Source organism: Bombus affinis, unplaced genomic scaffold (assembly GCF_024516045.1).
Source record: "Bombus affinis isolate iyBomAffi1 unplaced genomic scaffold, iyBomAffi1.2 ctg00000092.1, whole genome shotgun sequence".
Taxonomy (NCBI): Eukaryota; Metazoa; Arthropoda; class Insecta; order Hymenoptera; family Apidae; genus Bombus; species Bombus affinis.
The window spans coordinates 705,329-731,558 of record NW_026108838.1 but is presented as its reverse complement, the minus strand read 5'-3'; the positions used below and the strand labels follow the sequence as shown (position 1 = coordinate 731,558).

The 26,230-nt window shown below is 34.5% G+C and overlaps 2 protein-coding genes and 1 long non-coding RNA gene across 5 annotated transcripts; 1 reads left to right on the top strand and 2 right to left on the bottom strand.

Annotated features, from left to right (window-relative positions):
• Positions 1-16,812: 16,812 nt before the first annotated feature.
• LOC126927386 (omega-amidase NIT2-like) lies at positions 16,813-19,109 on the bottom strand (the record flags this gene model as incomplete). The annotated part of the gene is made up of 5 exons (XM_050743544.1): positions 16,813-16,971; positions 17,088-17,321; positions 17,601-17,769; positions 18,212-18,396; positions 18,968-19,109. Coding segments are annotated over 5 exons (822 nt in total), but the record flags the coding sequence as incomplete, so codon positions are not given.
• Positions 19,110-19,941: 832 nt separating this feature from the next.
• LOC126927383 (G-patch domain and KOW motifs-containing protein-like) lies at positions 19,942-22,197 on the bottom strand. 3 transcript variants are annotated; one of them, XR_007715428.1, is made up of 5 exons: positions 21,820-22,139; positions 21,350-21,707; positions 21,167-21,270; positions 20,794-21,052; positions 19,942-20,520 (listed from the first exon to the last, which is right to left on the bottom strand). XR_007715428.1 is itself a non-coding variant. In XM_050743538.1 (5 exons), the coding sequence occupies exons 2-4, from the start codon at positions 21,957-21,959 to the stop codon at positions 21,175-21,177; spliced, it is 594 nt and encodes a 197-aa protein (XP_050599495.1). In that variant the 5' UTR covers positions 21,960-22,007; positions 22,085-22,197; the 3' UTR covers positions 20,466-21,052; positions 21,167-21,174. The 3 variants fall into 3 exon arrangements, 2 of the variants coding, with proteins under 2 accessions (XP_050599495.1, XP_050599494.1); XM_050743538.1 differs by having other exon boundaries at positions 20,466-21,052; positions 21,820-22,007; positions 22,085-22,197; XM_050743537.1 differs by having other exon boundaries at positions 20,466-21,052.
• Positions 22,198-23,418: 1,221 nt separating this feature from the next.
• Positions 23,419-25,243, top strand: LOC126927387 (uncharacterized). The gene is made up of 3 exons (XR_007715430.1): positions 23,419-23,565; positions 24,116-24,296; positions 24,398-25,243. It is a non-coding gene; the product is annotated as an uncharacterized LOC126927387 (long non-coding RNA).
• Positions 25,244-26,230: the final 987 nt, after the last annotated feature.

The following is a 26,230-nucleotide window of genomic DNA, read 5'->3' as shown; positions in this document are numbered from 1 at the left end:
GATTGTGTAACTTGATGTCTTGTAGCCATTGTTTTTTTTCATATGTATCAATTTTCCTCGCGCTTGCGAGCGGGGTTACCTTCCGTTTTTTGCTGGAGGTTGCCACCGTCCAGCTTTCTTCCTGGTGTATTGGTATGTTTTGCTCCCCGTCGGATTATGTTGTTTCCATAATATCATCATTTTTCTCTACATATGTAGAGTCTGTAGCTTTATTTATGAAAAATGTTTCACCGGAGTTAATTATTTTTATTGGTGGAATCTGCATGATTCCACGTTTTGTCTATTTTTGGCGTTAACTTTGTCCCTTTCTCTTCCCTCTTGCCGCACTTTCACTGGAGCACTGTTTCGCACGTCCGTTTAGGTCGCCTGCCCAGGCGGAACTGTGCACGTTTCTTGTATTCGTTTCTTGTATTTTTATGAGGAATTCAGTCTTTTTACGCCACAAGAGTCTCAACGTTTTCGTTTTCACGCCTACGTTACGCTCGTTAAACACGTTGCAACAAGACCATGAATAAGGATAACAGCTTTAATGTTTTCACATGTGTTAATTTATTATTTTAGACCTTAAATATTTTATTTATAAAATCTTTATTCAAACAAGTTACCATTGTCGCTACAATAAATCAATGAACGAAATCAGTTTAAATTTAAAATATCATTTCATAATTTCTCGTCACTTGTATCTAAAAACAACAAGAAAACGGTGTATCCACATCGTGCGTAGACGGGAAATTAAAACAGTGGAGCTTAATTGAAACACTGATCATATTCCGCGATTGTAAAACAATAATAGAAAATCGTGTTTCTTTCGAAGGGTATGAAATTGTCAGGAGATTATGCCATAAATGAAATTGGAAACTGGCTGGTCAAAGGGATTAAACTCAATTAAACTGAACTGTGTTATATTGTACAAAGGCTAGAGAACTGCTACCAAATATCTGCTAGTTTAAAGGTGTCCATTATAATTATAAATTATAATTATATTTCAAATTCAATCTCCTAGTAATAAGTAAATTAATATTTTACCTAAAATCTGTGATATAGATAACAAAAATAAATTCTTTACATTATTCGTTAGTTTGCAATATAATTTGAATATTATCTTTATTTTCTGGTGTCTTTGTTATTCTTAAAAGATAAACTGCTTATTTACAAATGTAACACTGCATATGCTATTGATAAATCATTTTATATTTAATTCTGCAACCTTCAGTCATTGTTAAAACTTGTTGTTGACAATACTGTCGGTTAATAGAAATTTCTAAAATCCCCTTGTTTCTACTCGATTAAAGGGTATATTGCAGAAACTATGTTAGCTACAGTGTTAGCTACAAATCACCTTTGTCACTCCATTAAACTTATACACAATAGTATTGTTTCTTGTTTTCATTTAAAATAAAATATGTTATTGTAGGAATGAAGCAGAATGTTCAAATAATTGAAACAACTTTTTGTCCTATAATTAGTGGCTTTCATTATAAAAATTAAAAAAATTTTAATCAACGATATTTGGAAGTTTCGATCTAAAATGACCAGGAATTGAAATAGAAAATATTTTGATGCCAATAAATACGTATTCTTCACACATGAAACAAATATGAAAACAAAAATCGATGTATATGAATGAATTTTGAAATGGGGAGGAATTATATGATTATACCCATTCTCTGTTGCGTTTAATTGTTTCAATTGATGTCTCATGAGAATTTTCATCGAATTTTTTAGAGATCCTGGCTGTAAGGTCTTTTTAAAATTATAAGAACAGATTCAAATTATAACATTTGAAAACTTGTGGTTACAAAACTTACTTGTTTCTCATAATTATTTAAATGAATCTATTCGGCATTTTGAGTGACCGTCCCTTTATGGCTCGGACGGTACCTCTCCTTCCTTTGGTAAATTCCGAATTATCTTTTTTTTTTTTTTTTTTTTTATTTATTTATTTAAATTCACTATTTGTCCAATTTGGACATTTGGTGGAATTTTTTAGCGGTTACATTAGCATGTTGGTGGCTACCCCCAGCGGGGTACCATCCTCGTGTTTGTTAGGTTATGTCCTTTATAAGGTCTGCTGGGTGCTTCCTTTTTAGTCTTCTGTCCATATTTGTGATTTTGTATGTTTCCGCAGCTAGCCGGTTTATGTGTGTTGCTATTCTTGATTTGTATTTCTCGGAGTATCTGCTGATTTCTTCCTTGACCGTTGGCATTCCCAGGTCCCTTCGTATATCTTCGTTTCTGACGTACCAAGGTCCGTTTACTATTGTTCTGAGTATTTTAGCCTGTATTACCTCTATTTTGTTTATATGGCTCATTGCTGCCGTCCCCCATAGTGGTATTCCGTACGTCCAGATTGGTTTTATGATCGTTTTATATATTTTTACTTTATTTTCTGTGCTTAGTTTGGATTTTCGGCTTGTTAGCCAATACATTTGTCTCCTTGTTTTCTGTATTTTTTCTACTATTGATTTGATGTGTAGTTTCCAGGTAAGTTTTTGATCTAAGTGGAGTCCTAGGTATTTGACATGCTTTGTTTGCGTTATATGCGTACCGTTCAATAGGATGTTTGGTGGTATCTTTTTCCGTAGCGTGAATGTAATATGGTTGCATTTATTGGGGTTTGCTTTTAATTGTTTTTCTTGTAGCCAATTTTCTATTTTTACGATATGTTCTTGTAGTATTTTGACTGCCGTTTCTGGGTTAGTATGCCTGGCTAGTATAGCTGTGTCGTCCGCGAATGTCAATACTGTGCTGTTGGTAGTTGTTGGTATGTTCGCCGTGTATAATGTGTATAGTATTGGGCCTAGGACGCTTCCTTGTGGTACCCCGGCCTTGATGTCTTTAACTTGAGAATGTGTGTCCTTGATTTTTATTACGAAGGTTCTGCTGCTTAGGTAGGATTTTATTAAATGGTGTATTTGCTCCGGGAATTGTTTCCTAATTGTTTGTAGTAGACTTTCATGGTTAATTTTATCGAATGCTTTCTCTATGTCTATAAAGAGGGCTGTGCAGTATTCCTTGTTTTCTAGTGCTACTATTATTTCGTTTATAAGCCTGTGCATTTGCTCTATCGTGGAGTGTTTGTTTCTGAAACCAAATTGGTGATCCGGTATTAGTTTTTTTGTCTCTATTATTGGTTTTATGCGGTCGTATATTATCTTTTCCAGTATTTTGGAAAATACTGGGAGCAGTGATATTGGTCTGTAGGATGCAGTTTGGTGCGGGTCTTTGCCTGGTTTATGTAACATTTTGATTTGTGCTAATTTCCATGGTTTGGGGAAGTATTGAATTCTTAGAATTGCATTGAATATTATTGTAATTAGTCTTATTGCTTTTGGCGGGAGGTTTTTCAAGATTTTACCATTGATTAGGTCGATTCCTGGCGCTTTGTTGTTTTTTGTTTTATCAATTATGTTTCTAATTTCTTGTGCCGATGTTTTAGGTATGGTGTATTCCTTGTCGGCTGTGGTAGTAGTGGTTTGTGGATCCTCCTCCGTATGACTTTTGAGGTTGCTGTTGTTGATAATGTGTGGTGTGAATGTGTTGCAGAGGTGGTTGGAGAATTCTTCAGCTTGTTCTTCGTTGCTTCTTGCCCATGTGTTATCTGCTTTTCTGATTGCCGGGACGGGTATTATTGGCTTCCTTATTTTTTTCGTGGCTTTCCATAGTGAGTAGTTGGTGTTCTCGTGTGTGGAGAGTGTCCCTATGAACTTTGCGAATTCGTTATCGTTGTGCTCCTTTATTTTATTTTTTATTTCCTTTGCAAGTTTGTTTAAGTGTTTTTTGTTTTCTCGGGTTCTGTATTTTTGCCATTTTGCTTTTGCTTTTCTTTTTTCTTTGATTTTGTCGAGTATTTCTTGCGGGATTGTTATTGTTTGTCTGCTGGTTGGTTCGGGAGTAGTGGTTGTCCTTGCTGCTTCCTGAATAGTTGCTGTCAATGTTGCTACTGCCTGTTCTATGTGTTCAGGAGTTTTTAACGGGATGTTGCAGTTTATTTTGCTTTCTATTATTTCTTTGAAAGTTTGCCATTTGGTGGTTTTGTTGCATAGTGTTTCTGGTTTGCTATAGTGAATTGGTTTGTTTCTGTATTCAATTATTATGGGTGTATGATCGGAGCTGAGCTCGAGGTTGGGTGTTATTTTTAGTTTATTTGTGTTTAGTCCCCTTGTAACTGCAAAGTCCAGAAGATCTGGTTTTTTGTTCAGGTCAGTCGGCCAATGTGTCGGTGTTCCTGTGGATAATATATTGAGGTTATTATTTCTTATGTATTTTTCCAGTGTTCTACCTCGAGGTGTAATGTTTCTTGACCCCCAAAGCGTGTGCTTTGAGTTGTAGTCTCCCGCTGCGATGTACTTGTCCCCTAGGTCCTGGAAGTATTCTTCCCACATTTGTGTTGTTATTTTGTGTCGCGGAGGCACATATACTGCTGACAACTGGAAGTAGTTGCTGCTAGTTTGAACTGTGACAGTGGTTGCTTGTAAATATTCTTTGTTAACTTGGCTGTGTAGATAATGTTTGATATCGTTTCTGACTATCACTGCTGTCCCTCCGTGAGCTTTTCCTGAGGGGTGTTTGGTATCATATATGGTGTAGTATGGTATTTTCAAGTAGCTTTTTGTAGTGAAGTGTGTTTCTGAGACAAGTAGTATGTCTATATTGTTATTGTATATGAATGTTTTAATTTCGAGGGCTCGTTGTTGCAGGCCATTTGAGTTCCAGGCTGCTATTTTTAGAGTGTCCGTTTTTATTTTTTGCTTAGCACGTTTGTAATTAGTTGTAGCATGACTGTGATTTGTTGGGTTTGCTGTCTGAGTACTGCGTTTTGTTCGCTTATCATTCTGGTTAGCATTTCGGTGTTCTTTATGGATTGTTTGAGCAGTTCTTTGATTTCTGCAGTGTCATTGTTACTATTGCTGTGGTATTGGTTGTGTGTATGTGTTGATTGGCTGGTTACTTGAGCGTAGCTTAGACCACCAATGGTGTTGGTGCTGTTAGGTTTGGTGTTTGTTGCTTGCTTTGTATTTGGTATTATTTCAGGTTTTATGCTGTCCTGTTGGGCTTGTGTGTTAGTGATTGTCCTGCTTCGTAGGGGCGGGAACAGTTTGCGTTGTAGTTGTTTCCTAGCTTCGCAACCTTTGTAACTGGCTGGGTGTTTTCCGTTGCAGTTGTAGCATTTCACCTCCTCTATATTTCCCGTGGATGGACAGTGTATCGTAAGATGATTTTTTGCGCATTTAACGCATGCCGGGGTTCTATTGCAATAGTTTTTAGTGTGTCCATATTGTTGGCACCTTATGCATTGTGGGATTTCTTTTTTATGTCTAGGTGGCTCCACTTTTACTATTGTGTTTAGTAATTTTTCTATATCGTATATTTCTTTGTTGTTGTTTTTAGGTTCTAGTTCAACTAGGAATAGCGGTAACGGTTGTTTGGTATCGTATTTGTTGATGTTATTAATTGACCTTACCTGGTGTCCGATTTTTGCCAGTTCTTCACTTATTTTTCCGGTATTTGTTTTTGGGTGTAGTCCCCTGATTACTGCTTTGTAGCTATTGTCGGTTTTGAGTTGAAAAGTGTGATATGCTGCGTTTTTTTCCTTTAGTGATCTTGTAATTTTTCTGAATATTTCTGGGGTGTTGGTTTGCACTTTCACCTGGTCTATTTTTATCTGTTTGATGATATAGTTGTCTTTCCCTGCGGTGTTGTTTAGTAGTTCGATGAGGGGGTCAATTATTTTCGCGTCTATGTATATCGGTGGTGGTTTGGGAATACGGTTTGTCGGACTTTCCGTTGGGTCCGTTGCTGCCTCTTCTGGCAGTGCGCTGAATGGATTGTGTAACTTGATGTCTTGTAGCCATTGTTTTTTTTCATATGTATCAATTTTCCTCGCGCTTGCGAGCGGGGTTACCTTCCGTTTTTTGCTGGAGGTTGCCACCGTCCAGCTTTCTTCCTGGTGTATTGGTATGTTTTGCTCCCCGTCGGATTATGTTGTTTCCATAATATCATCATTTTTCTCTACATATGTAGAGTCTGTAGCTTTATTTATGAAAAATGTTTCACCGGAGTTAATTATTTTTATTGGTGGAATCTGCATGATTCCACGTTTTGTCTATTTTTGGCGTTAACTTTGTCCCTTTCTCTTCCCTCTTGCCGCACTTTCACTGGAGCACTGTTTCGCACGTCCGTTTAGGTCGCCTGCCCAGGCGGAACTGTGCACGTTTCTTGTATTCGTTTCTTGTATTTTTATGAGGAATTCAGTCTTTTTACGCCACAAGAGTCTCAACGTTTTCGTTTTCACGCCTACGTTACGCTCGTTAAACACGTTGCAACAAGACCATGAATAAGGATAACAGCTTTAATGTTTTCACATGTGTTAATTTATTATTTTAGACCTTAAATATTTTATTTATAAAATCTTTATTCAAACAAGTTACCATTGTCGCTACAATAAATCAATGAACGAAATCAGTTTAAATTTAAAATATCATTTCATAATTTCTCGTCACTTGTATCTAAAAACAACAAGAAAACGGTGTATCCACATCGTGCGTAGACGGGAAATTAAAACAGTGGAGCTTAATTGAAACACTGATCATATTCCGCGATTGTAAAACAATAATAGAAAATCGTGTTTCTTTCGAAGGGTATGAAATTGTCAGGAGATTATGCCATAAATGAAATTGGAAACTGGCTGGTCAAAGGGATTAAACTCAATTAAACTGAACTGTGTTATATTGTACAAAGGCTAGAGAACTGCTACCAAATATCTGCTAGTTTAAAGGTGTCCATTATAATTATAAATTATAATTATATTTCAAATTCAATCTCCTAGTAATAAGTAAATTAATATTTTACCTAAAATCTGTGATATAGATAACAAAAATAAATTCTTTACATTATTCGTTAGTTTGCAATATAATTTGAATATTATCTTTATTTTCTGGTGTCTTTGTTATTCTTAAAAGATAAACTGCTTATTTACAAATGTAACACTGCATATGCTATTGATAAATCATTTTATATTTAATTCTGCAACCTTCAGTCATTGTTAAAACTTGTTGTTGACAATACTGTCGGTTAATAGAAATTTCTAAAATCCCCTTGTTTCTACTCGATTAAAGGGTATATTGCAGAAACTATGTTAGCTACAGTGTTAGCTACAAATCACCTTTGTCACTCCATTAAACTTATACACAATAGTATTGTTTCTTGTTTTCATTTAAAATAAAATATGTTATTGTAGGAATGAAGCAGAATGTTCAAATAATTGAAACAACTTTTTGTCCTATAATTAGTGGCTTTCATTATAAAAATTAAAAAAATTTTAATCAACGATATTTGGAAGTTTCGATCTAAAATGACCAGGAATTGAAATAGAAAATATTTTGATGCCAATAAATACGTATTCTTCACACATGAAACAAATATGAAAACAAAAATCGATGTATATGAATGAATTTTGAAATGGGGAGGAATTATATGATTATACCCATTCTCTGTTGCGTTTAATTGTTTCAATTGATGTCTCATGAGAATTTTCATCGAATTTTTTAGAGATCCTGGCTGTAAGGTCTTTTTAAAATTATAAGAACAGATTCAAATTATAACATTTGAAAACTTGTGGTTACAAAACTTACTTGTTTCTCATAATTATTTAAATGAATCTATTCGGCATTTTGAGTGACCGTCCCTTTATGGCTCGGACGGTACCTCTCCTTCCTTTGGTAAATTCCGAATTATCTTTTTTTTTTTTTTTTTTTTTATTTATTTATTTAAATTCACTATTTGTCCAATTTGGACATTTGGTGGAATTTTTTAGCGGTTACATTAGCATGTTGGTGGCTACCCCCAGCGGGGTACCATCCTCGTGTTTGTTAGGTTATGTCCTTTATAAGGTCTGCTGGGTGCTTCCTTTTTAGTCTTCTGTCCATATTTGTGATTTTGTATGTTTCCGCAGCTAGCCGGTTTATGTGTGTTGCTATTCTTGATTTGTATTTCTCGGAGTATCTGCTGATTTCTTCCTTGACCGTTGGCATTCCCAGGTCCCTTCGTATATCTTCGTTTCTGACGTACCAAGGTCCGTTTACTATTGTTCTGAGTATTTTAGCCTGTATTACCTCTATTTTGTTTATATGGCTCATTGCTGCCGTCCCCCATAGTGGTATTCCGTACGTCCAGATTGGTTTTATGATCGTTTTATATATTTTTACTTTATTTTCTGTGCTTAGTTTGGATTTTCGGCTTGTTAGCCAATACATTTGTCTCCTTGTTTTCTGTATTTTTTCTACTATTGATTTGATGTGTAGTTTCCAGGTAAGTTTTTGATCTAAGTGGAGTCCTAGGTATTTGACATGCTTTGTTTGCGTTATATGCGTACCGTTCAATAGGATGTTTGGTGGTATCTTTTTCCGTAGCGTGAATGTAATATGGTTGCATTTATTGGGGTTTGCTTTTAATTGTTTTTCTTGTAGCCAATTTTCTATTTTTACGATATGTTCTTGTAGTATTTTGACTGCCGTTTCTGGGTTAGTATGCCTGGCTAGTATAGCTGTGTCGTCCGCGAATGTCAATACTGTGCTGTTGGTAGTTGTTGGTATGTTCGCCGTGTATAATGTGTATAGTATTGGGCCTAGGACGCTTCCTTGTGGTACCCCGGCCTTGATGTCTTTAACTTGAGAATGTGTGTCCTTGATTTTTATTACGAAGGTTCTGCTGCTTAGGTAGGATTTTATTAAATGGTGTATTTGCTCCGGGAATTGTTTCCTAATTGTTTGTAGTAGACTTTCATGGTTAATTTTATCGAATGCTTTCTCTATGTCTATAAAGAGGGCTGTGCAGTATTCCTTGTTTTCTAGTGCTACTATTATTTCGTTTATAAGCCTGTGCATTTGCTCTATCGTGGAGTGTTTGTTTCTGAAACCAAATTGGTGATCCGGTATTAGTTTTTTTGTCTCTATTATTGGTTTTATGCGGTCGTATATTATCTTTTCCAGTATTTTGGAAAATACTGGGAGCAGTGATATTGGTCTGTAGGATGCAGTTTGGTGCGGGTCTTTGCCTGGTTTATGTAACATTTTGATTTGTGCTAATTTCCATGGTTTGGGGAAGTATTGAATTCTTAGAATTGCATTGAATATTATTGTAATTAGTCTTATTGCTTTTGGCGGGAGGTTTTTCAAGATTTTACCATTGATTAGGTCGATTCCTGGCGCTTTGTTGTTTTTTGTTTTATCAATTATGTTTCTAATTTCTTGTGCCGATGTTTTAGGTATGGTGTATTCCTTGTCGGCTGTGGTAGTAGTGGTTTGTGGATCCTCCTCCGTATGACTTTTGAGGTTGCTGTTGTTGATAATGTGTGGTGTGAATGTGTTGCAGAGGTGGTTGGAGAATTCTTCAGCTTGTTCTTCGTTGCTTCTTGCCCATGTGTTATCTGCTTTTCTGATTGCCGGGACGGGTATTATTGGCTTCCTTATTTTTTTCGTGGCTTTCCATAGTGAGTAGTTGGTGTTCTCGTGTGTGGAGAGTGTCCCTATGAACTTTGCGAATTCGTTATCGTTGTGCTCCTTTATTTTATTTTTTATTTCCTTTGCAAGTTTGTTTAAGTGTTTTTTGTTTTCTCGGGTTCTGTATTTTTGCCATTTTGCTTTTGCTTTTCTTTTTTCTTTGATTTTGTCGAGTATTTCTTGCGGGATTGTTATTGTTTGTCTGCTGGTTGGTTCGGGAGTAGTGGTTGCTGCTTCCTGAATAGTTGCTGTCAATGTTGCTACTGCCTGTTCTATGTGTTCAGGAGTTTTTAACGGGATGTTGCAGTTTATTTTGCTTTCTATTATTTCTTTGAAAGTTTGCCATTTGGTGGTTTTGTTGCATAGTGTTTCTGGTTTGCTATAGTGAATTGGTTTGTTTCTGTATTCAATTATTATGGGTGTATGATCGGAGCTGAGCTCGAGGTTGGGTGTTATTTTTAGTTTATTTGTGTTTAGTCCCCTTGTAACTGCAAAGTCCAGAAGATCTGGTTTTTTGTTCAGGTCAGTCGGCCAATGTGTCGGTGTTCCTGTGGATAATATATTGAGGTTATTATTTCTTATGTATTTTTCCAGTGTTCTACCTCGAGGTGTAATGTTTCTTGACCCCCAAAGCGTGTGCTTTGAGTTGTAGTCTCCCGCTGCGATGTACTTGTCCCCTAGGTCCTGGAAGTATTCTTCCCACATTTGTGTTGTTATTTTGTGTCGCGGAGGCACATATACTGCTGACAACTGGAAGTAGTTGCTGCTAGTTTGAACTGTGACAGTGGTTGCTTGTAAATATTCTTTGTTAACTTGGCTGTGTAGATAATGTTTGATATCGTTTCTGACTATCACTGCTGTCCCTCCGTGAGCTTTTCCTGAGGGGTGTTTGGTATCATATATGGTGTAGTATGGTATTTTCAAGTAGCTTTTTGTAGTGAAGTGTGTTTCTGAGACAAGTAGTATGTCTATATTGTTATTGTATATGAATGTTTTAATTTCGAGGGCTCGTTGTTGCAGGCCATTTGAGTTCCAGGCTGCTATTTTTAGAGTGTCCGTTTTTATTTTTTGCTTAGCACGTTTGTAATTAGTTGTAGCATGACTGTGATTTGTTGAGTTTGCTGTTTTAATACTGCATTTTGTTCGCTTATCATTCTGGTTAGCATTTCGGTGTTCTTTATGGATTGTTTGAGTAGTTCTTTGATTTCTGCAGTGTCATTGTTACTATTGCTGTGGTATTGGTTGTGTGTATGTGTTGATTGGCTGGTTATTTGAGCATAGCTTAGACCACCAATGGTGTTGGTGCTGATAGGTTTGGTGTTTGTTGCTTGCTCTGTACTTGGAATTATTTCAGGATTTGTGCTGTCCTGTTGGGCTTGTGTGTTAGTGATTGTTCTGCTTCGTAGGGGCGGGAACAGTTTACGTTGTAATTGTTTTCTTACTTCACATCCTTTATAGCTGGCTGGGTGGTTTCCGTTACAGTTGTAGCATTTAACCTCCTCAATTTTTCCCGTGGATGGGCAGTGTGTCGTGAGATGATTTTTTGCGCATTTAACGCATGCCGGGGTTCTATTACAATAATTTTTGGTGTGTCCGTATTGTTGGCATCTTATGCATTGTGGGATTTCTTTTTTATGCCTGGGTGGCTCCACTTTTACTATTGTGTTTAGTAATTTTTCTATATTGTATATTTCCTTATTGTTGTTTTTAGGTTCTAGTTCAACTAGGAATAGCGGTAGTGGTTGCTTGGTATCGTATTTGTTGATGTTATTAATTGACCTTACCTGGTGTCCGATTTTTGCCAGTTCTTCACTTATTTTTCCGGTATTTGTTTTTGGGTGTAGTCCCCTGATTACTGCTTTGTAGCTATTGTCGGTTTTGAGTTGAAAAGTGTGATATGCTGCGTTTTTTTCCTTTAGTGATCTTGTAATTTTTCTGAATATTTCTGGGGTGTTGGTTTGCACTTTCACCTGGTCTATTTTTATCTGTTTGATGATATAGTTGTCTTTCCCTGCGGTGTTGTTTAGTAGTTCGATGAGGGGGTCAATTATTTTCGCGTCTATGTATATCGGTGGTGGTTTGGGAATACGGTTTGTCGGACTTTCCGTTGGGTCCGTTGCTGCCTCTTCTGGCAGTGCGCTGAATGGATTGTGTAACTTGATGTCTTGTAGCCATTGTTTTTTTTCATATGTATCAATTTTCCTCGCGCTTGCGAGCGGGGTTACCTTCCGTTTTTTGCTGGAGGTTGCCACCGTCCAGCTTTCTTCCTGGTGTATTGGTATGTTTTGCTCCCCGTCGGATTATGTTGTTTCCATAATATCATCATTTTTCTCTACATATGTAGAGTCTGTAGCTTTATTTATGAAAAATGTTTCACCGGAGTTAATTATTTTTATTGGTGGAATCTGCATGATTCCACGTTTTGTCTATTTTTGGCGTTAACTTTGTCCCTTTCTCTTCCCTCTTGCCGCACTTTCACTGGAGCACTGTTTCGCACGTCCGTTTAGGTCTCTGCACGTTTCTTGTATTCGTTTCTTGTATTTTTATGAGGAATTCAGTCTTTTTACGCCACAAGAGTCTCAACGTTTTCGTTTTCACGCCTACGTTACGCTCGTTAAACACGTTGCAACAAGACCATGAATAAGGATAACAGCTTTAATGTTTTCACATGTGTTAATTTATTATTTTAGACCTTAAATATTTTATTTATAAAATCTTTATTCAAACAAGTTACCATTGTCGCTACAATAAATCAATGAACGAAATCAGTTTAAATTTAAAATATCATTTCATAATTTCTCGTCACTTGTATCTAAAAACAACAAGAAAACGGTGTACCCACATCGTGCGTAGACGGGAAATTAAAACAGTGGAGCTTAATTGAAACACTGATCATATTCCGCGATTGTAAAACAATAATAGAAAATCGTGTTTCTTTCGAAGGGTATGAAATTGTCAGGAGATTATGCCATAAATGAAATTGGAAACTGGCTGGTCAAAGGGATTAAACTCAATTAAACTGAACTGTGTTATATTGTACAAAGGCTAGAGAACTGCTACCAAATATCTGCTAGTTTAAAGGTGTCCATTATAATTATAAATTATAATTATATTTCAAATTCAATCTCCTAGTAATAAGTAAATTAATATTTTACCTAAAATCTGTGATATAGATAACAAAAATAAATTCTTTACATTATTCGTTAGTTTGCAATATAATTTGAATATTATCTTTATTTTCTTGTGTCTTTGTTATTCTTAAAAGATAAACTGCTTATTTACAAATGTAACACTGCATATGCTATTGATAAATCATTTTATATTTAATTCTGCAACCTTCAGTCATTGTTAAAACTTGTTGTTGACAATACTGTCGGTTAATAGAAATTTCTAAAATCCCCTTGTTTCTACTCGATTAAAGGGTATATTGCAGAAACTATGTTAGCTACAGTGTTAGCTACAAATCACCTTTGTCACTCCATTAAACTTATACACAATAGTATTGTTTCTTGTTTTCATTTAAAATAAAATATGTTATTGTAGGAATGAAGCAGAATGTTCAAATAATTGAAACAACTTTTTGTCCTATAATTAGTGGCTTTCATTTTAAAAATTAAAAAATTTTTAATCAACGATATTTGGAAGTTTCGATCTAAAATGACCAGGAATTGAAACAGAAAATATTTTGATGCCAATAAATACGTATTCTTCACACATGAAACAAATATGAAAACAAAAATCGATGTATATGAATGAATTTTGAAATGGGGAGGAATTATATGATTATACCCATTCTCTGTTGCGTTTAATTGTTTCAATTGATGTCTCATGAGAATTTTCATCGAATTTTTTAGAGATCCTGGCTGTAAGGTCTTTTTAAAATTATAAGAACAGATTCAAATTATAACATTTGAAAACTTGTGGTTACAAAACTTACTTGTTTCTCATAATTATTTAAATGAATCTATTCGGCATTTTGAGTGACCGTCCCTTTATGGCTCGGACGGTACCTCTCCTTCCTTTGGTAAATTCCGAATTATCTGTCCTCCCCGAGCTGCAAACCTGATGACTTAGACAGTAGGGAAAAACATCAGGGAAAACCTTTGGCTAGAAAAGTACGATAGACGAACAAAATTTAACGGCTGATGGGGAGTATCAACAACATACAAGGACAATCATCAACAAAGTGTCGTACCGTGCGGGTGAAATACTGGAGTTTCAATAAGATCCTATTATAACCATCGAGTTCAGACCATCAAACTTTGTTTGCATAAAGTAAGTGTAAACAAAGTGTCAAATTACACTAACACTCGATCTATTAAATCCGTTCCACCTTGAGCGTTAATTCATTCAAGGTTCGTGGTATCGATCGATCGGTCGGACGTGCCCGGTGGCTCTTTAGTTGATGATTTGTAACAGAATCCTTGCATTAACACAGATTCTCAGAACACACAACTTCACCCAGCAGATATCGATTACAGTCAGTTGTCACTAACGATGCTTTTATCAACAATTTCTTTACCTGATCCTCTGTTGATCCTCTGGAAGTTTTAACTATATATATTCTCTAGGAACAGTAAGATTTTAATGATATAACTTTACTAATGAGATCTTAATGTCATAAACGGTATCGAAACTTCTTAATTAATGTCGTTATCGAAGAAGAGACTCGTAATCTTCTCAAACGAAGAGCACTTGATGTTTACAAGTAGAACTCGATATCTTAGTTTCTTAAAATGTGTTTCTGTCTTTACTTTCTAAATGTAAATGTTACGTCGCGTGAAAAGGTCCGCGCGACGTACTTTAATGTCTGACCGTCCAGACCCAAACGTCATTAGAGAACCCTCAATAAAACTAAGGCCCACCATAAACCGATTCTCATTAGCTTGCAGAAACCTTGAATCCTGCAAGCATTTTCGGTTTATAGCGGGTACTTAAAAGGTCCTTCGGTTTATTGAACGTTCTTAAATATTACGGAGTAAGCTGGTAGTTATGACGGGAAAAATTGTTAATTATATGACAGGGAAAATCAGGCATTTAGAGATTAGAAACATCTGGGTTTTCCCACGAGTCATGCCATTAGGATACTTCCATATCCCAACTTCAACCGTTAACGTCTTAGCTAATGGTAACGGGGATCTGTGTCCTCACATTCATAACGGAAAGTACGAACAACGAATCAGCTTACTTTGTTAAAAACCTCCATCGTCATTGACACAGGTAGACGTCCGAATCAGTCAGTCGTTCGAGTCAGTCGTTCGTAGTCGTTCGAGTTAGTCGTTCGTAGTAGTACGAGTTAGTCGTTCGAGTAGTACGAATCAGTCAGTCGTTCGAGTCAGTCGTCAGTGCAAGCCACCCAAGTCAACCAGTCGGAGTCAAGCAGTCGACGTCTCTTCATTCAGTCTTTCGGTTGATCCTGTTGATTCGATTCAGTCAAGGTTGGATCTGATCAATCGCCACATCTACTACGACCCACGAGCCTTCCTCTCTCAGATTGGCAGTCTGAATCTGAGCAAGATCCAGGCAATCTTCAGACTCAACGACGTTACTATTGTGTGTGATTAAACGAAGCTGTTGGAGAAAAATATAATCATAACCCTACCAATCACGGAGTTATATTAATTCAACCACCCCTATTATCTTAACGGAAATCAGGGGATCGATCTACTCGCGGCGTCGATCATTAGAATCGTAACGGGAATTTACGACTCCCATTGACGTGTTTCCTCGCGATTGCGTCTCCCCGCGATAGCTCGAAAATACAGTAAACTTTATTCAATACGAGCCGTTTATTCGTTACAGGCCGTTAATAAAATTGCACTTTGCACAAAGGAATTGCCGTTAATAATTTAAGATTCTCTGCTCGTCGTACAGGCTATATATCACGTAATTATTCACGACGATCGTAACGTTTAAGTCCAATTCGAGCTTAAAATCCCACGTGAGCTATACTACCACAATAGCCTGAATTTCTATTTGTTCGTTTACTGCCTGTTCGTACTGCCTGTTCATCCGTTGTAAATTACAGCAAAATCTTCTAATGTGTTCCAGAATATGTCTTCATGGAATTTTAATAATTTATTAAATCTATAGATAACAAATGTAAAACTTATTAATTTATAATTAATATAAAATAAGAGAGCACGAAACTTCCTATTTTATGGACATATTAAATATTTGTAAAAAATTCTCTATCATTAGTATCACTTTAATTACTTTAAAGGATATAATCCCATAAAGCCGTGACCCCTGAAAGAATCGATGTTCACGCGTGACAAATTGGCGTCGTATGAAAGTTCCGGTATGAACGTTACTAGAGCTGATACCAGCTAGGGGCACAGGTATATGTTCTGGGTCCATTATATATTTATAAAGGGCTGCCGATTCAACGAGTGGTCCGGGTAAATTTAAATTGTAAATAGACAGAGATTTCAAGTAAAAGCCTGGATAAGAGCGGATATGGTATGAGAGTCTGTTGTGGAAAGAGGAACAGGCTGCTTTTATTTGTAAAGTTTGAATTTCCTCTATATCGAAGGTGTTTAAGCCGCAAGTGTGTTTCATGTTAATCGTTCATGTTAATTCATTCGAGACCGAGATTTTATTGAAATACGATTCCTGGGTGTCAGTACGATCTGAATGTTTTGTTAGAATGATACTGTGCTTTTCTCTCTCTGGAATATCCTTTTCATATTTTAATTTTAAATCGATGACAATCTTAAATTTTGTACCTCATGTTTTTAAAATATAAAATTATATACTATGTTATGCTATAATGTATTATGTACAGTTATATATATTATGCCTACTGATTGATATGAATTTCTTTCGGTCTCGAATGCGTTAAAACGGAGCGCAAAGAAGTCGAAATTACTTATTGTAATTGGTAAAACATCGTGAAAGGCAAACAGATACAAGAAAGAAGTTAAACTATAAATTATATTTGCGACATTGTTCTGTTTTTGCTTTCATTAAGCCTTTCATCAAGACAGCCGATCTATAAATATTAATCGACCGATTTCTCTAAGCTTGTAACTTCAAATTAATGTTTATATATATAAAGAGTTACGTATTAATCTATCTAAATATTTAAAAAGATGTTTAATGTTATAAATGATGGATATTAAAGATGTTCAAAAGAATGTAGTCTTCGCGTGTTCTTTATCATATCCCTGATCAAAGACATTCCAATATTATTACAATATCCAATTACATATTGATACACAAGATATACAGATTATTATTTATCACATTTTGGTTTTCTTAATTGAGTTATTCATTTAGTATCATTAAATAATAAGTAATTAGTAATAATTCATAAAAAAAAAAACGGTATTGTAGTAGAAATATTATAAGAAAACATTTTCTGTTTCAGTGTAGAGTTACTCCTTCTTATAGACAGTGTCGTACAAATCCGTACGTCTTTGAGAAAATGTAGGTATCTGAGCCCTTACTTCCTCAACAACTTTCAAATCTGAGAGAAAAGAAAAACATACGAAGTAATAAGTAATGCTTGCTAATAAATTCAGCAAATACAGAGGGAGCCGGCAAAATCGATAAACCAACGTTTAATGTTAAGCTGGAAATTACCGATATCGGTGACCACGATATTTTCCTGAGTTTCCAAATCATAAAGGATTTTCCCCCAGGGATTTGTCAACTGTGTATGTCCCCATGCGACATAACTTGCTGAAGGAACACGAGCCGGTGATATACAGGCGACGTATAATTGATTGTCATTCGCTCTGGAACGCTGAAGTAATGACCAGTGCAGTGGTCCAGTGGTCATATTGAATGCCGCCGGATATATCAGCATTTGGCAACCTAACACAGAGAAACGGGAAATATGAGACCACTGAATTTTAGTTAACTTTGTAGGTGCACAGTCCACATTCCATAATTTATGAATATGCGAGAACAGTCCTCTTGTCGTGCTTCTAATTCTTTTATTTATTTCATTTTCAGCGAATATACTGGTTTTTTTAATTAAGCTCCTTTTTATACAGAGTTACAGATTATATTGATTATATTTTATATAGAATATATTTAAGAAAGATAGTTACTTTCCTGCTAGTTAAGTATTGTTCGATTAAGCTACTGTACCTTTGTTCCGATAAATGCGTGCCATTTCCTCGAATCTGATATCATAGCAAATGCCAATACCTATTTTCCAGCCCTTCACATCAAACATTGTTAGGGAATTACCAGGACTGAGTGAATCACTCTCTCGGAAAGTAATCTTGTTGGGAATGTCGATGTCGAATAGATGTACCTAATAACATAAAAATATAGTTGCTAACTCTATTGCTGTAACTTTTGTAATTTAACATCAATGTTACGAACTTTTAAACTTTAATTGTTTTTTATTTAATAACTGACAGCGTTTTTATCACTTTCTTTTATTAAAAAGTTTTATCATTTAATAATATTTGAGAAGGAATATTTTTTAAGAAAAAATAAGTTTTTTCCTATGTGAAAAATTTATATTACACGACAAATATATTGTACAAAAACTTATATATTATATTACGACAAAAATGTATGTTTCTCGTATCAAAAAGTATTTTATAAACCTATAACATATTTTGTAAATTATAGAATTGGTTATAGTACACGTATGTACATATGTATATTCCTAAATTATTCCTAGATAGAGTCACTTTCTCCACCCCAATATTTTCAATTTCAAAGCCACATGGACGTATATTATTTACCTTCCGGTGTTTTGCTATCAAAGTTCCATCGGGACCCCAAATAGTACAGGTATTGTACAATTTATCGCCCTCTATTTCAGGTATCGTACCACCAACTACATAAATGCTGTTTTCCTTAGCTGCCTTCGATAAAGCAACGCTCGTTTCACCATCAGGAATACTCTCGGCGTATTTTGGAAAGTATTCTGCATTGCAATATTTCAATTAATGAAAAATAACTGTCCTTTGTTCCAACCATAAATTAGGTTGAAATGTTTGTCAATTTTTTATTTTTTAAATTATTAAAATAACTAAATTTTATATTTCGATTTACTTAAATATATAATTACTTAGATAATAGTACATATAATAAATTGTTTCTACAGGTTCAAGATGAAAAATGAATATTTAGAAATGTTCAATTACAATCATGCTATTTGGGTTAGTACCAGTGACTTGTTACTTAACGACTTTGCTAGTACTTTTTCAAACATAAAGTTAGATTTTAACTAACTTTAATTTTTAACTACTATAGGTGGAATTATAAATACAAAATAATTGATAATACTAGTTTATAAGTACCTAATTATTAGTATCTTAAAAAATATATTTATACAAAAATCACGATAATCATAAAACTGGGGAAATTCTATATTCTCGAGTCAATTCACAATCTTTATGGAAGTATAAACGATAAGGTAATTTGTCTACTTTTACTTTTTTCTATATAGTTGTTATACATATAATAAATTATTAGAAAAAGAAACAAATTATTACGTATTCCATATGGTGAATTAAAGCATTCAGGAAGAGCGATAATATCAGCATTATGCTCTTTCGCGCTGGAAATGTAGGAAACTGCCCGCTCTACATTTTTGCTTTTTACTTCATTTACTTGAAGTTGTACCAAGTGCCAAGCGAAATGCTAAAATGTTGGAAAAGTTAAATACACTCGGTTATATATTTCCCATACTTTTTATCTATAAATACTTTATACATAGTGAATACTTACTCGACATCGTTCGCACTACTTGTTTAGCGATGTTCGTAAGTATCATAATGTTCTTTGAGGTCATGTATGGTACTACTCGATATCAACATTACGTAAGCAATACGCGGGGATTTTTTATAATTATTGATAAAGTTTAGGACATTAACTTTGATGTAATTGTAAACATTATTACATATTATAATTAAATGTAATTTTCAGTTAAGGGTAAGAAAAGAAATATACTGTAGTATCGTGGGCAAAAGGCCCAAGATATCGGCCGAACCGTATACAAAGTGGCGAGAGCCGTGGCGCCGTCGAGTACATCAATGTGTCGTCGGTCCTTTCAAGTGGACAGTTTTGTGGAAAGAGTCTGCGTGACCCTGGCCACGGGGTTTCGGGACACGTGTTCGATGGGACGAGAAAAGAGAAAGAGACGCTAAGGGTAGAGTTAGTTGAGACGCCAGCGAGAACGAATGCAAAAGGCGTGCAGTATGGGTTGAGAAGCGAGAGCGTGCGAGTGCAGATGCCGAAGACGAGAGTTGTAGAGTTGCTAGCGTTGTAGAGAGATCGAGTTGTTAGTTATAGAGTTGCGAGAGTGATTTGAACGGAATAAGACTTTTGTGTTTTAGTTCAAGTTGAACATTTATCGTTCTCTGTCCATTTAATCTCTGTTATTTTTATTTATCTTAATAAATAGTATTAGGAGAATTTTACAAATCTAAATCATCCTAATCCTATCCTTTTTCCGATACTACAATACTTTTGTAAAAATACACTTTATTATAAAATCTGTATAAATAAAATTGTACAATTTATCTTGAAAGTAAAATGACCGAATACGTTCCTGGAAAATATTACTGCCTACTAAATGATCGAGATCTTGATCTTTCTCGTCTTTCGTGTTTCATTCTGTCTGCATAATCTCTGGGTTTCTTATCTCTAACTTTTTCTCTTTCTTTGTCTTTCTTTTTATGTTTTTTACTTGATCTTTCAGATGAGCAATCGTGCTTCTTATGTTTCTTTGACTTCTTCAATCTTTTTAATTTATAAGAATCATTACTATTAGAGTTACTTCTTTCTCTCCGTCTCTTCTTTTCAGAATCACTATCGCTGTCATCATTAGATTCGGAGCGCCTTTTTCGCCTATCTGATTTTTTATCCCCCACTTTATCATACTTGTTCTTATTATGCATCGTACTTCCGATTTTCTTTCTTTTATTACTACTTTTGTCACCATCTTCACTGTCTTCGGGGTCAGGGGACATTGATCTTCTTCTATCCATCTTTTGCTTGATTCCCTTGGATTCCTTGTCCTTATATTCCTCATACTTTTTTGTATCTGAAATTAACCCCATAAGATACTGAAAGCTAAAACCTCTACATTTATCATATTTTATATAAAAATAGAAGGGACCTTTAAAAAATTGCATGCAACAACACACTTACAGGTACTCTTGAATTAGTTTTTCTACGCGTCTGATTATGTATTTATATGTATATGTCAATTCAAATTTATTTTCTTAAAAGTCCCTTAATGAAAAACTAACACTTCATATTAACTTTGAACTTTTGAGTTCTTATATAAATATTCTGATTTAGTCACTGGCTGTACCATAAATTCATTTACAGATATTATATTTCCACCAAGAGCTAGTTTTATTATGAGCCTTCCTGCATCATCATCGAATCCTTCTATTTGACCATAATTATTAATTTGTTTTCCAGCTATAATTTTCACAAATGTTCCTTTCTCGATTTTAACCTCTTCCTCTTCTTTTTTGGAATCTGTATTTTTCTTCTGCAACGCCACTTTGTCTGCTCCAAGACCCATACCTTTTGGTCGTAATTCTGGTATGACAGCTGCTACTAATCTGTAATAGTTAGAATAAACGATTGTGAAATAAAAAATGATGTTCTCTGTTTACTTTCCAATAAGTGATGTATTAAACACATATAGTTAATTTAATCCAGAGTAAAATTCATACTTTTCATTTCAACCAATTCCCTTTCCTGGTTGCCATCCCATTCCCCGTAACATAGCTACACCAAAAGCATCAATAGGAATTTTTTCATAATCTTCTAACGTAGACTGAAAAATACAAAACGATATTTATAATATGCAAATGTAATACATCTGTGCATTGCACATCAATATGCTGATAACGTACCTGTTCTTTGCCTCTTAATGATTCATCTTCTACTAAAGGTAAAGTTAAATCATTTGTTTTAATTTCATATTTATTCTTTGACTTAAGTTCCTCAATGATTTCTTTCGTCGCTTGCTCTTCTAAAGTAACAACTTTATTTTCACTATCTTCAACTGGCTCTTTCTTTATTGATATTATTGGCGATGTTTTTCCATTAGATAGCTTTGATTTTGCCTCGTTAACACTAGCGTCTCCTACCTTTTCCTTATCTGCCTTCGGAAGGAAAATGTCTGCATCTATTTTATTAACAATTCTATCATGCCAGGTTTTTGAACCTAGTAACGGAATAATTAGAGGTTCATCTTTTTTTTCTTCCTCACTGAAATAAAAAAATTGTTTTCAAATATATATATATTCCGCTATTGGTGATTTTTATAGGTTAGGTTGAGGTTACATGTTTCTTGATTATAAATTTTACTTTTTGAACTCACCCTATTACTTTAATACCTTTTTCATCAAGGCATTCAATGTAATCGACTTTCTTTTTTTCTTGTGGAATAGCATTTTTTAACACAGGTTTCTTAATAGATTTCAAAAAACCGAAGGAAATTTTCTTTCCTTCTTCTGCCATTTATTTGTTATTTCAACACTGACTTATAGATCAATACACATGTATATACTAGACATAAAGATCGATGTCACTTGAAACTATGTACATGAATCTAATATCTTATTATACTTTATTAATCTATTCACAATTACTTGCACATTACTAAAATTTCATTCCGACAATATATCAAGCGCCTGAATAAGTGACATTAAAGTAAACATATATCAGAGAGGAAATACGAAGAACTGACGCCTATGGTTTTCTATGTTACAGAGCTAGTGCTGCACCATACGGCCAAATGCCGAAGGTGGCTTATGTTAGTATATACCTGCCTATACGTTTCAATCAGAAAATCGATATTATGTGTTCATGTGAAAATTCACATTTCCCTAGGAGCTGTATTTTGATAGATTTAAGCTTCTAATGGAGCATTTTAAACGTATAGAGTATACTATGAAGTAGATAGTAGTGCGGATCATTTTATATTCATAGAAAATTTGAATGTATAGAAATGTACAAAATGTTCGTGATATGCAAAAATATGCAAAATATTCAAAGTAAACCAATCATCAAAAATTTTAGAAGGTGAAACAAATTTCTTTAATAACACCTAGATTAATTTTTATTTGTTAACCATCTACATTCTACTACGCTTTTCATTCTACCCTAGTTTATGCACCATAGCGCATGACAGCGCTATTATGTCCTTTACAATTTATTCAAGATCATTCTATTTTCAGATCAGACTCTCTATTTTTCTTTTTGCATCCTGCAAATTATCGTGTAGTGATGTAAAACGAAAGCTATTGCTCGTTAAAATTTGACGTAAAATTTTGTTTTCATGAAAATATACATATGTTGAATTAAATAAACTATGAATGAAATAAATAAATATTTATATATAACTTAGATTTCACAGATTATTTCGATATCGAAGTACTTCTTACGTATTAACGAAGAAGATAAAACATACTAATACAAGCATAATTCAACTGAGCGATTATGATAATGTTAATGCGCATCTCCGAACGTGCAGAGGATAAATGAGCAGATAAGTTGCTCCCATCACTTTCTCCTTTGTTTCATGCAACTGTAACTCTTAGAATGTAATGTATAAATGTATATAACTATCCTTAACCGCATTGACGAAATGATGATAGACACAATTACTTGTTTGTCAGTTGAAGATCTGTTCTTTCCTCTTACTACATATTTATGTACTCTTAACTTGTCTTTTTAGCGATACTATCGCTCGTTTGTTCTACAGTTTTCAGATTTCTATCTTTTAGCGTTCTACACACGATCGGAGCGTAAATGTGCCCGTAGTCTGCCTGTTCCTATAAGCTACGTTAAACGATCATCTTTGATTGTGTTGGTTCGTAGATCGTAGAGGAAGCCATTTACCTATCTTTCGGAACAAGAACTACAGGTAAAAACAGCGATCAATTGAGAACGGTAGTTAAGTCCGCGAGTAGAGGGGAGAGCGTGCTTTAGCGGCGACACCAGCGCACGGTTTGCAGATACGAAGCGGGGGTAAACCGGGAAGCCGTAGTTCACGAACCGTAGTAAGCGTGGTAACTCTGAGCAGTCGACGACAGTTGAAAGCCGGCCGCGCTCTGGAATTCAGGTAAATTTACCTCTTTTTCGTCTTAAATTTTCATTGACATTTCTCTGCTTATAGATTATTATACGGTTATAAATGACATATTTTTGGAGATATCGAGGAATGGTACTTTTAAGCAATTTTGATTTTCATCACTCATAAATTGAACCGAGGAAATTCCATCAATTTATTTACCGGCTGTTAAAAAGTTTTAATGAAATGGGACAAATGGTAATTAGTTGCGAAAATAAGGACAGTTGTGCCCTGAGTTACAGTGTGTGCCTTTAATTTCAATTAAATCAAAATTTTGACGGTGGATACGTATCGTTATCGTATACGTATCGTAAAATACATAGAAGAATGGCAATTATATTCTCCTTTTTATCATTTATATTCTATTATTAGAACACGTATCATTTTTCAAAATTTTCCTTGCAATCTACAATTGTTTATGTCATCTTCCTATTGATCATCGACTTTGTCATTTGCATGTCTCATTTTCCTCGTGATTCGGCATTTCAATATCAGGGAACGAATTTGTATCTTCTACATGAAATCATCTCTTTAATTTCAGATAGACGAATATGCGGCTGCTTCTGTTCCAAATATCTCCGTTGCTGTGCCTGTTGACGGAAATCGGCGCGGCTGGGATCGGTAAAGCATGGCAGATCCTGCCGTACGCGACCGATTCCTGGAATCACCCATCATGGCCACGGCTCGACTCTTCCGCGTTCGAAGTTCGCAGCGTGACCGGGGTTGGTCATCTCAATCCCTTGTTTAATTGTTCATTTTTTTAAATCTTTGTTTATTAATTCCAGGTTTTTTACATATTTTTTTTTACATGATTTTTTTCCAGAATAAACGCTGAATGCTGATTGTAGAGTGGTACAGGCAAAAGTACCGATACGCGACGGTACGACATAGCCATGCATCATTACATTTTTTTTTTTTTTTTTTTTTTAAGATTATTATTGTAACTTAAATTTAAGCCGCTGCTACGCTGTGCTTATGTGCGATATTTTAATTTATGTCCTGAATGCCTGGACGCAAAAACAGGACAGTTCGTTAGCGTAGGAGAGAACTTCTTCGTTAGACTGAACTCTGTTGATTGACTATTGAAAGCGCAAAGCGTAATAAGTTATAGTAATTCTTTTGCACGAGATTAAATAATTCAAGAGCGTTATTTTTTAGTATCGATTATTTATTTTAAACATTGAAATTTACAATAAACATTTAGAATTTCTCGATAACTAGATGCGACTGTCCTCACATAAATGTATCAGTATCTGTATCATAAATGTATCATAAATGTAATAGTATTACTTCTACTTGGTCGGAAAAATCGACAAACGCGTATATCTGTCGTTAGGCCGTGCGGAATACTTGCAAAAAACGCATATATGTGTTCTGAGTCCATACATGCGTTAATAAGATAAGAGGAAATAAAAGACAGATTACCGATAAGATACACTAACACATATGTAATACATGTATATATTACCACTCAGATTACACATATTATATATTATATTATATTATATATATTATATATATTATATTATATTATATAGGGAATATGTATACCACGTATATATGTAGAACTATATATTTCAAACTTGTTTATAGCGCGTGCGCACACATACATGCACGCACGCGAACAATTTTTCGAACGATAATTATATTAATAATTTATAACCATTTATATTTTTATATTTTTACATTTTTATATTTTTATACTTTTATACTTTTATATTTTTATATTTTTATACTTTTATATTTTTATACTTTTATATTTTTATACTTTTATATTTTTATACTTTCATATTTTTATACTTTTATATTTTTATATTTTTATATTTTTATATGATAACCATTTATATTTTTTTAAAATATGTTCTTATGGCATATATATATATATGGCAAGATATACATATATATCTTCTCTCCGAGGCGTCTGCGTACAGCTGCATCAATGTCCCTAATAATATATTTACAATAAATATTATTGTTCTGTTATATTAATAATAACGAAGGAATATTCTGAACAACACAATAATTAAGATTAAGATAATGAATAATTATGATATTAAGATATTTTCTACTTAGAAAACATTGAAATAGCGTGATATACATACCAAGGGCAATTAGTTGCAGCCAAAAGAACTACATTAGAATTTTCATTAGCAGAATACCTTTCCAGGGAGAAAATGGGCCATTAAAAAAGATAGGGTACTTAAGGGGGTACACAATGGCCTCCGTAATGGCAGATTTACATTCCTCTAGGCCTACGATGTTGTCCCAATATACATTTAATTTTTTCAGTATGATTTCCTGCGACAATACAAAGATGAAATGGCGCATAATCTCCGTATTAATTTCCAAAAGTGTTATGTAATTCATTATTTAAAGCTTTACTGAAATCCCTGCGTCATTGATATACAGTGGATTGTTTATCCAAGGTATTTGTTGGATATACAGTGGATATATACAACAATACATTTGTTGGATATTGATATACAGTGGATTGTTTATCCAAGGATAGGTATTTTATTTTTAAAAAGCTTTACAATACGTATATTAATCGAAAATAACTTACGGATAAAATGTCTTCAGCAATCTTCCACAATCCCGGATTGTCTATATAAAGCTTCTGAGCCTATTTTGATATCTTTGATTGCGTGGATTGTTC

What these genes read in the sequence shown, in the direction of transcription:
- LOC126927383 (XM_050743538.1), bottom strand. Translation starts at nt 21,959, where the DNA reads ATGGCAGAAGAAGGAAAGAAAATTTCCTTCGGTTTTTTGAAATCTATT. An exon ending in AAAGGTATTAAAGTAATAGG is followed by an intron (nt 21,708 to 21,819) that starts GTGAGTTCAAAA and finishes TTTTTATTTCAG; the next exon opens with TGAGGAAGAAAAAAAAGATG. An exon ending in CATTAAGAGGCAAAGAACAG is followed by an intron (nt 21,271 to 21,349) that starts GTACGTTATCAG and finishes TGTATTTTTCAG; the next exon opens with TCTACGTTAGAAGATTATGA.